Here is an 11,341-nt window from a genome sequence, read left to right on the forward strand (position 1 = left end):
ATGCATGTTTCAAAGTTGGCTGCAAACGCAAACTTACAGATAAGTACAAATCAAAATTAACAGCTCACTTTTCCCCTGGCTACACACCCTGCATCACACAGAGAGCAAAACCCACTGGCACAGTATTCCTTATAGCTGATCCACATGGATAATTTTTGCTTCTAATGCTAGAGTATATGACAATATGCCGAGACCTGTGGATATCTGTCTGGGTTGGTAGCTCCACTGTGAACTTATATGTGCAAATACAATCTGTATTTTTCAAATTAAAAATAATCCTCAAAGGCAAGGGACTCCAAGCTGTTTATTAATAGATTTGAGACAGAACATAAGGGTGTGTCACATTCAATGCCACTTGGAAAAAATATGAGAGTTGGTTCCAGTGGTCTCCATTTTAATCTCTGCCGCACTCCTCTTCCTGTTCTACAGAATATTATAAATTCTTGTCTTGAAGGGGAAAAATACAAAATAGACACTCCCTCTCTTCAGATTAAATTTGTGCTTTTCTCATCTATCAGATTGTGTACTGGAATTGGAAAGTGGCATACAAGAGAATGGTTTAAAAAATAAAAAGGGATGGGGCGCCTGGGTGGCTCAGTCGGTTAAACGTCTGCCTTCAGCTCAGGTCATGATCCTGGGGTCCTGGGATTGAGCCCCACACCAGGCTCCCTGCTCAGCGGGGAGCCTGCTTCTCCCTCTCCGGCTTCCCGCCCCCTGTTTGTGTTCCCTCTCTTGCTGTCTCTCTCTGTCAAATAAATAAATAAAATTTTTTAAAATAAATAAATAAGAAATAAAAAGGGACATGAATTAGGGAAGGAGGATCTATTCATATTTTGGAAGTCAAAGGAAAACCGTACAATCCTGTCAGCACCTGGAAGACACCATTTATACTCTGTGCTGTCTCCTTCATTGCAAGAAGATACAGGTTGTATTTTTAGTGCAGTAAACAGCAGGTTCTACTGTGGGAATCCTTGTAGTTGGTACCTATAGCAACCTTATTTAAAATCTTATAAAGCTTTAAAACATCAGGAGTTGAAAGCAGTCAGTCATATACTCTTTCCTGTATACATTCAACCACATATACACACACAGGAACACACACAAACACACACTACCAATTATGCTTGTCCACACACTAACAGTAAGTGGGATGTTCTACTGTAATATTTGCTAGAGTTTTACCATTGAATCAGATTTCACAACCACATCAGAGAGTTAAGAAAAATAAAATATACATCGAGCCGCAAGAGCATGTTTATGCCTAACCAGTATATTTATACCACATGGTAAGCAACTATCTGAGTTCATCCAACCACCCCATTACTTACACATAGAGTATTTTTTTAAGATTTTTAAATTTTATTTGAGAGAGAGAGAGCATGCACAAGTGGGGGGGGGGAGCAGAGGGAGACAGAGAAGAAGACTCCCCGCTGAGCAGGGAACCCAATGTGTGGCTTGATCCCAGGACCCCAGGATCATGACCTGAGCCAAAGGCAGACGCTTAACAGTCTGAGCCACACAGGCCCCCTACACATGGAGTATTTGATCACCATTTTAGAGCTCCTGTTTGTACCAGACATTTTCAACGCCACAGCCATATGTTTTTAGCACTCACCTTCACACACCAAAGACTGCTGGTAGAACCTACCACTTCCTTCTAAGAAAGGTTTGTTCCTGGCCACAGGAAAGAACAGAGTTGGCCTTTGTTCAGGGAAAGCCAAGAGGCTAGAGAGTTTATGTCCAGAAGCATCCTTCAGCCAATGACAAGCAGGGATTTGAATATAAATACCTTAGCCTCTTCATAGCTTAGCAGGGATATGTTTAAGTCATGTGCCCAGGGTCTCCTGGAGCTCCCCCCAAGACTTGAGCTCTAGCTGTACACAGCAGAAACCAGTTTGAGTCCATCCTTCCTGGCTTCACCTCTTTCCCTGTCTTACTTCCCCACTTCTCTCTACTTTCCATGCTCACCCCCTCCCATAAACTACTAGAGTCTAAGCCTTATATCAATGTCTGTCTCTGGAGCAACCCAAACTAAGACACTCTTCAGTCCTTACTATTTTCTGAAATGTAATTTCCATTAAATACTCTGGAACACACGTCCCTTGGTACTGATTCTACAGCAGTGAGGTCCTCACCAAAAACCACAAGTGTAGAAAACCCTCACAATTATGCCTGTACTTTGTTTGAAAGTAGGATCTTTTCTCCATGGCATAAACACCTAGAACAGTGGGATGACTCTTAACACCAGCAGGGTAACTTACTATAGAAAGCTATCTGAATAGATATAGGGGCAAATAAGAGAGTAGCTGCCTATCTTTTTTTCTTTTACTATTCTGCACGTATTTTCCTCAATATATACTTTCCCTGCATTTTATTCCTCTGTGCAAAATGTATTTGTTGTTATATTCAACAGATATGACCAACATATCAAAATGAATATTTACTTAGCATGTTCCATGCACTCAGCACTGACTTTTTAAAACCTATATTGTAGTCCCCACAGCATGTCATCCTGTTGCAAAGATAAGCCTTCAACCTATGAAAATATTTAAGAGAAATGTGAAAAAGTAGTGAAGCATGAAATCGTATGGTAATTAAAAGACTTACGTAGAAACTTCTGTAAATGCCAAACGTTAAAATAGCAGTGGTTCAAATGGAAGTAAGGTGGCAACAAGGAAGAAGAGACCTAGGAAAGTCTTGGTTCCAAATTTCCTATTATGGGTAAATCCTTAAACCCGTGACCTAAATTGAAGCCTCAGTTTCTTCTGTACGTTCTCGAATGGTTTGGGGCAAGCAGCATTAATACTCTCCTTGGCTATCAACAATTCATTCACTTGATCAACCCATCAACTACTCTTTGTTGAGCATTCCCCAAATATATAACAACGAACAGGACAAAACTCTTGCCCTCACTAAGTTTGCACTTTAAAAAGCAAACAATAAATCAATCAGTAAACAAGGGTCTTTACAACATAATTTTAAATAGTGGAACTCTGACAAAAAATAAAGCAGGCATAGTAGAGCTAGAAAAGAATGGGGGCATAATTCTTTTGGACCCAGTGACCAGGGATGGCTTCTCTGAGAAGCTATCATTTGAACAGAAGGAGCTAGGTCTGCAAAGAAATGAGAACAGGAGATTTCAGGCAAAGGAAACAGCCAATGCAAAGGTAAGCCCTGGGGTAGGAATAAGCTTAGCATGTTAAAGAAAACATATGACCATGATGAATAAGTAAAAAGGGTGTCACAGGTAGTCAGGGACCAGGTACTACAAGACTTATAGCCTTGTAGTTTGGATTTCATTCCAGGGGAATGGAAAACAATTGGAAAGTTGAAAAGATCACTATGGCTGCCATGTGAAAAACAGATTGTGGGATATAAGAACAGAAGAAAGAAGATCAAATTAGGAGGCTATTCCATTCCCTTGTTGGGTGAGAGATGATGATAGTTTACAAGCGAGAGCATTTATATCAGAAAAAGGAATAAAGTTTCGCTCCTAGATTTTGAATGATGATACCAATTATGGAGGTAGGGTCAACTAGGCAAGAAGCAGGCTTGGGATGCAGGCAGAGCTCAAGAATCCATCTGGGGTATGTTGAGTCTGAAATGCCGATTGTACTTCCCAATGGAGTCAGTTGGATATACCAGACCAAAGTTCAGGGCTGGGGATATAAACTAGAAGTCATCAGCAGTAGAAGATATTTCAACCTTGGACTTAGCAAGATTAGGGAGAGAACCAAAGAGATCTGAGAACATAGACCTGGAACATTCATTCACTTAGAACTTAAAAAGGGAAAAGGAGACTAGAAGAGAAGTATGGAAAGAATCAACCACTGAAACAGAAAGAAAGCTGGGGAAATTCTTTAGATTTATGAGCAACAGTTTCCACCTGAACTCAAACAGAAACTCAGAATCCCATTGTTTGTGGACATAGAAAGATGATGATCTCTCTGGGGTTCCAGCTATTAAAACTGATCCCTAAATGGGGTCTGGTTGTATAAGCAAGAAGAAGGAATTTTGAGTACAGCCCTCGGGGGACAATGAACAGATAGAGGAAAGGAAGGAAGCTACAGGACATCTACTCCACCACCCTCCCCAGAGTGAGAGCCTTTCTGTCTGTCCAGAGGGAAGAGAGATGTTGACTCGGATGGCAGAGGAGCAGGTTCCCTGGCTGACTGGAGTGCTGCTCCAGGTGCAGGTGAGCACGCTAGTGAGAGGATGTTTGCACTTGGGCACAGAGCTGCGTGTTGGGATCTGCGCATTATACAGAGACATAAGCGATCTCATGGAGCGAATCACCATGCTGTCATGGCAGTGTTTAATCCCTCAGCGTTCCTGTGATAGCACAGACTCCAACTGGAACTCAATTCCTCTCCTGGCTCTTTTGTTCCCACTAGATGACCCAGCCAAACCAGCTCCTTCACATGCATCCTCCCTCTGCTGGAGGCATCAAGTTCAGATATAACCAACCTGTGTTGAAGAAGGATCCAGTCCACTCTGCCTCCGTTTTAGGAAATACAGACACTGGTGGAGGCAGACCCAGGGCTCTCCCATCCAGATCCTTAAAGAGGTATTTTCTTGGATCTTCGCAATCTGATTCAGGGCAGACCAGCATTCCTAAACCTTTCCTGTGAAGACAGACAGAAAGTAACCCTCTCATTCCATGATAAGCAACACAAAGAAAACAGATATTGGTAGAGCTGACATGAAAAAGAAATTCGGGATGCTTTGGTGGCTCAGTCGGTTAAGTGTCTGAGTCTTGGTTTTGACTCAAGTCATGATCTCAGGGTCTTGACATCGAGCCTCACGTCATGCTCCACACTCAGGGTGGAGTCTGCTTGTCCCTCTCCCCCTGCCCCACCCCCCCAAATAAACAAATAAATAAAATCTTAGAAAAAAGAGAAAAAGAAATTCAACAGGATTTTATTACTAACAATGTGCTACACAAATACAAAATAAAACTCTATAGAAAATGTTATTTCCCCATTATATGGGCAAAAAGAAAGACATTCTTATAACCAAATATTCTAGATACCTGAATATATAATCTTTGCTTCAATTGCTAATTTTGTAAGAAGCAAGATAAAATAAAATGCTCCTTCCTCTAATATCTACTGAACATAATGTAATCATTTCTTTATGAAACTTTGGGGCCTTGCAGGACTTTAAAATTATTATTATAAATGTCAATTCTATTTGTGCTATATACAAAGTAAAAATAGATATTTTCATTCAACAAATATTTATTGAAAGCCTACATTTATATGTTGGGGAATACAGTGGTGATAAAGACAGACACGGTTCCTATACTTTCAGAATTGAGAGTCAGGTGGGTTATATAAACAAGTTATAAACAATTATAGCATTGAATTATAGAGCATTTATTTGATTTCCCCTGGTCTAATAATTTTAGGTACCACTGGTAATAATATTAAATATTTATTGTATGCCAACTATGTGTCAGGTATTAATAATACAAAGAATCAGATGCTAATATCATTTAGCTTTATAACTATTTCATCCCATAAGTAAGACATGAACCTAAGGAAAATTGGGCAGGAGAAAAAATGACAGAATAAAACAAATTGCAAAGCTCATAATGTTTAGGTACCAAAAAAAAAAAAAAATGGCTCAGGGATGGGCATTAAAAAGAGATTGGTGTTGGGCCAAACATATTAACTTTCTAATTAGGGCAAGTTTTCCTGATTCTTTTCTTTCAGCTAAAGGAGTTTTCCCCAATGTTGTGGGGAAAAGAAAGTAACCCATTATCCCTGCTCCTAACCTCCCCACTCCCTTTTATGACAAAAAGAATTCCTCATCTAGTTTTCATATCCCTGTCTAAAAGTCCCAGATCGTATGTTCAAGAACAGTAGTTACACAGGGTCTGAGTGCCAGTATCTAAGCCACTTCACTCAGTGCAGGGATTTCTGACAACAGAAATCCTTTGACCTCCTACTCCCTGCACAAGGGTTCCTGAGCTTGCTTCTGAAAACCAGTGACACCATACTCCACGGAAGATTCAAGAATTAGGGTAAATTTTTTTCCAGTGATTTTGAAAACACCCCAAAGAAGTATCTCTAATAAAGATAAAACAATGAAACAACAATAGTAAAATTAGCATTCTATCACTTTTGCTCTCTTTTTTAGCCAGAAAAAGTCACATGGCTGAGCCCAAATTCAAGAGGGAAATAGAGCCTCTGCCTCTGCTATAGGAGAGATTGCAAAAATCTTGTATCAAAGGGCATGAACATAGGGTAAAGAACCCGAGCCATTCAATCAATCTACCATATCTTTCCAGAAAACTTATTTCTATTTACATTGATGATCTTATTCTTTTCTTTTAAACATGCTTAAGGATTTGAGGAATTGCCAAATACTTCATAAACATGGCTTATTATAAATACTAAAACTGGTACCTAGCTTGTAAAGGAGGAAAATAGAACTTGTTTTTATCTTTGATCTTTAGCATCCTGGTCCTCTCTGCTGTTATTGGATGCATGATCCCAGTGCTCTCCACATTTGGCAGGATGCAGACATCTAGGTCATCACTATAGCAACTCTTCACAAAACTAGAAAAGGTGACATCTGAAAAAAAATTTAAGATATCGTAACATTGGATCATAGAACCTACCAACCACAAATACAGAATACAGAACTAAATATTCTTATACCAATGCATATCTAGGAGTAAATTTAAGCCATCCATGGCAGTTCCAGGAGTTAACATAAATCCCAATTTAAACTATCAGTAGTTCTTCCAGACATGGACATTGTATGCAAAAGAGAAGAGTATTCCAACACATTAAAGTCTTAAAAGCAATACTTTTCATCAAAGTTTTGATCACGATCCCGTGGGAGTGAGTACAATAGTACCAAAGAGATCTGATGGAAGATTAACATCATAGGTTATGGTATAACTGGTTCTAATCCAGGTTAGCCATCACCTACTAACCAACTTGGGGGAAGCACAATTTCTGCATCTGTTTTCTCCTTTTTATAATAGGAAAAAGAACACCTACCTAGAGAATTGTCATATAATCAAATTAAATAATCACTGGGAAAGGTCTTCAACATAAATAAAGCAATGACTTTTTAAGGAGCCACTCACTGTCATTATAAACCACCACTGTGCTCATCAATAGCCAGCAGGTTATCAAGTGGACAGTAACCACTGGACTACATTGTACCCTCTTGCTGATATAATTTCTGAACGCTATTGAAGATCCTATGCACAGATGTATGAAGATCCTAAGCACTACACTGCTTGGAAGCTAAAACCTCCTACCTTGAAGTTTCATCATTCCTGAAATTAAATGGCCATTCCTCACTCTGTGCCATGGCTCCTGAGGCCACCGATTTGGTTCTGAGGTGAATACAGGCCACAAAATACCAACTCGGCCCCCTCTTGGATTGGAAGGAGCGCGATCTCTTGATGTCACGTTGGCAGAGCGAGGCTTAACCCTGTCCTGAATGCAGTCAAAAGAGGAGCTCGTGGCCACAATGACTGAATTCCTAAGTACAACCTGTACATTTTCAATGTGACCCTGTGGAGCAGAAGACACATACACCACTGCCAAGAGACCAATAGTATTATCCACCAGAGTGATGTCCTCTAGCTCCACACTGTTCTCCGCATGCAGCATGGCGCCATAGTCAAAGTTCTTGAAAGCCAAGAAGCCAGAGATACCAGTACAGTTGTCAAGCCCATTTTCCTTGTAGAGATGAAGGCCATGAAGGCTTGAGTGGGCCACATTGTCAGACCAGCGAGCTTCAGGAAAGGAACACCTGTGGCCTCGGATGTGAAAGCCAAGTCGCTCTGATCCTGCCACAACATTGCCATAGAGGCTGATGTCCCTTGCCTGGTTCACTTTGATTCCTGCCACCCACACGGTGGACCATGCTGACTGTGTCATCAGAACCACAAGGTTATTAGAGACTGAAAAGTTCTGACCCTCCAAGTCGATGCCATGGCCAACTGTGCCAAACACTAGATTGTCCTTTAAAATGATCCCGTGGCTGGCAGCCACACGAATGCCCCCACTGCAGCTCTGGTGCAGAGTGGACGATATTATCCAGGATCCTGCCGACACATTAGTGAGTTCAATGGCTGAATACAATGGTGACCCAAAGTTCTGAATTTCCACATTTGAAAATTGAAGGACACCTGCAAACAAAATGCAGATCATCAGGTACTTTCTCCTGCCCTACAAAAGGTAGAAGGATGGCCCATTTATGGGCATCAGGAGATGAAGAAAATTTTTTTAATGTAATAGTTTATTCTCAATACCAGCACTGTATTTCACACAATGAGTCTCACTAACAACATATGCATCACCCGAAATATCACATGAATGCTTGCCAAGGTTTCATGTGCAGTCTGAAGAGTCTGGCAATAGGATGGGGGAGAGGAAAGACAGATAGGGAAGAGAGATAGGCTTTGGAGATGAGCACGTTAGCTGGCAGATTCCATGTATTTTTCTGCTGAGCTGGTCAAGGACCTGGAAGAGAATGAAGGAAGTATGGGTTCCTGGCCACTCACCTCAATGCTGTGTCTCCTCTCAGCGACCCCATGTGAAAGGTCTATTGCCATCCTCACAAAGATATTACAAGAAGGAATATAATGGTCAATTATATAAAACATATTTTTAAATCATTTTAAAGACCTCATAAAGTCTTTTCTGTATTTTTATCCCAGCCACACTGTGGTCCCTGTCTCATTTTCACAATAAAAAGATTCTCTACATCTTCTACATCAGGAGAGGATAGTGAATTATTTAGTCTTACCGAGGAATTTTTTGATATTAATTTAAGTAGATACTTCAAAAATACAGTATGAACTACAGCCACTAGATTGATTTAAAAATATAATGAGCACTAATATGTCAATATATATACTCTCAGTAAAATAGATGAAAACACGATTATAGAAAAAAATGAGGTGAATTAATAACTTTTGCACCTACCTCTCATATAGCGCTCATTAGGTACCAGGCACTGTTCTAAGTCATATCTCAATAATGCATGGGTGTTTTTGTATATATGTGTGTGTGTGTGTGTGTGTATGTGTGTGTGTGTGTGTATATATTTAAACTCCTAACTTCACAAAAATTCTACAAGGTGGGTACAATTATCATCCCCATTTTACAGATAAGGAAACTGAGGTAGAGAAGGTTTAAGTAACACACTACACTTGGGACGTAGGCAAATGTATAGAGGATGTACTATTAACCCCCACGGAGGCACACTGTGGGGAGTGGGAGACATGGTGGAATAAAAGGAGCAGCCTTGCATTGGGGTTCAGGTGACTGCACTACAGCTAGCGTGCCCAGAATTAGTCATGTGCCCTTAGCTGCGTAGGTCACAACTTTATCCCTCACGTTACTTCTTTCTTCTTTTTCCTTTTTCCTTTTTTTAAGATTTATTTATTTATGAGAGAGAGAGAGAGAAAGAGCATGAGCAGGAGGGGCAGAGGGAGAGAGAATCCCAAGCAGGCTCCTTGCTGAGTGTGAAGCCTGATGTGGGGCTTGATCCCAGGACCTTGAGATCACGACCTGAGCCAAAACCAAGAGTTGGATGCTTAACTGACTAAGCCACCCAGGCGCCCCTTTTTTCTTTCTTTTTCTAAAGGTACTGCCAAAGGTGAACTATAAAGTTATTTTTCTCAATAAAATTGGAGGGAGCTATAGTGTTTCAGTAATAGTATTTAAAGTTCAAAAGTAGTTCAGCCTAAACCCTCCACCTTCCCCACTCCCTTTTCACAGAGGAGAAACTAACATCTGGCTGCCATGGAGGACCAAAGCATGGTCTGGAGGACAGATGAAGTGAAAGATGATGTATGTGGAATGCCTGGGTGGCTTAGTCAGTGGAGCGTCTGCCTTCAGCACGGGTCATGATCTCAGGGTCCTAGGGTTAAGTCTCACCTAGGGCTCCTTGCTGAGTGAGGAGCCTGCTTCTCCCTCTACCCCTCCCCTTGCTTGTGCTCTCTCTCTCTCTCTCTCTGACAAATAAATAAATAAAACCTTAAAAAAAAAAAAAAAAAAAGAAAGATGATGTATGTCTTTCTGGGGTTCCTGGGTGGCTCAGTTGGTTAGGTGGCCAACTGTTGACTTTGGCTGAGGTCATGGTCTAGGGTCCTGGGTTCGAGCCCCACGTGGGGCTCTGTGCCCAGTGGGGAGTCTGCTTGAGAGTCTCTCCCTGATCCTCTCCTTCTGCCCCTCCCCCACTCATGTTTTCTCTCTCTCTCTAAAGTAAATAAATCTTTAAAAAAAAAAGACCATGTATGTCTTTCTTTGTAACCAGGTGATAGGATTCCAATATATCTAAATTTATCAAATGACACTGATTAAGGAGGCACTGGTAGATGGTATAGAAATATTCACTGAATGATAAAACATCCAAAAACTATTTCTCTGGTGGTAACATTTTTGACAGTTCCCTCACCAATAGCACACAGCTGAAAGGGCTGTTGAACCTGTCTCCATAAGACAGTGGCCCAAAGGACACCAAATGCTAGATTCCGCACACAAATAGCTTATTTTATAGAATAGAAAGTGGTTCTAGAATCTCAGGCAAGGCAATATATCAGTATTATTTTAATTTGTGAGTTTTTTATGTCTTATACTTACATGGTTATAATTCATAGTTTTAAACCATACAATATCTTTTTACTCGTGTGCATATTAACCAGTGGCTGAAAGCTAATGGATGAAAGACCTCAATGTGAGACAGGAATCCATCAAAATCCTAGAGGAGAACATAAGCAGTAACCTCTTTGATATCAGCCACAGCAACTTCTTTCAAGATACATCTCCAAAAGCTAGTGAAACAAAAGCAAAAATGAATTTTTGGAACTTCATCAAGATAAAAAGCTTCTGCACAGCAAAGGAAACAATCAACAAAACAAAGAAGCAACCCACAGAATGGGAGAAGATATTTGCAAATGACACTACAGATAAAGGGCTGGTATCCAAGATCTATAAAGAACTTCTCAAACTCAACGCCCAAAAAACAAATAATCAAGTCAAAAAATGGGCAGAAGATATGAAAAGACACTTCTCTGAAGAAGACATACAAATGGGTAATAGACACATGAAAAAATGTTCATCATCATTAGCCATCAGGGAAATTCAAATCAAAACCACATTGAGAGGGGCGCCTGGGTGGCTCAGTCGTTAAGCGTCTGCCTTCGGCTCAGGTCATGATCCCAGGGTCCTGGGATTGAGCCCCGCATCGGGCTCCCTGCTCAGCGGGAAGCCTGCTTCTCCCTCCTCCACTCCCCCTGCTTGTGTTCCCTCTCTCGCTGTGTCTCTCTCTGTCAAATAAATAAATAAAATCTTTAAAAAAA

The 11,341-nt window shown here is 40.7% G+C and overlaps 1 protein-coding gene across 1 annotated transcript in view; it reads right to left on the bottom strand.

Annotated features, from left to right (window-relative positions):
- Nucleotides 1–11,341, bottom strand: part of PKHD1 (PKHD1 ciliary IPT domain containing fibrocystin/polyductin) — a 454,138-nt gene that overhangs the window by 112,603 nt on the left and 330,194 nt on the right. Inside the window, exons 57-59 of the mRNA XM_034990755.1 lie at nt 7,283–8,161; nt 6,414–6,582; nt 4,468–4,625 (exon numbers count right to left, since the gene is read on the bottom strand). Of these exons, the coding sequence (XP_034846646.1) occupies nt 4,468–4,625; nt 6,414–6,582; nt 7,283–8,161 (1,206 nt within the window). The remainder of the gene's footprint in view (nt 1–4,467; nt 4,626–6,413; nt 6,583–7,282; nt 8,162–11,341) is intronic.

This window comes from Mirounga leonina, unplaced genomic scaffold (assembly GCF_011800145.1).
Source record: "Mirounga leonina isolate KUSES-001 unplaced genomic scaffold, KU_Mleo_1.0 Mir_53, whole genome shotgun sequence".
NCBI lineage: Eukaryota > Metazoa > Chordata > Mammalia > Carnivora > Phocidae > Mirounga > Mirounga leonina.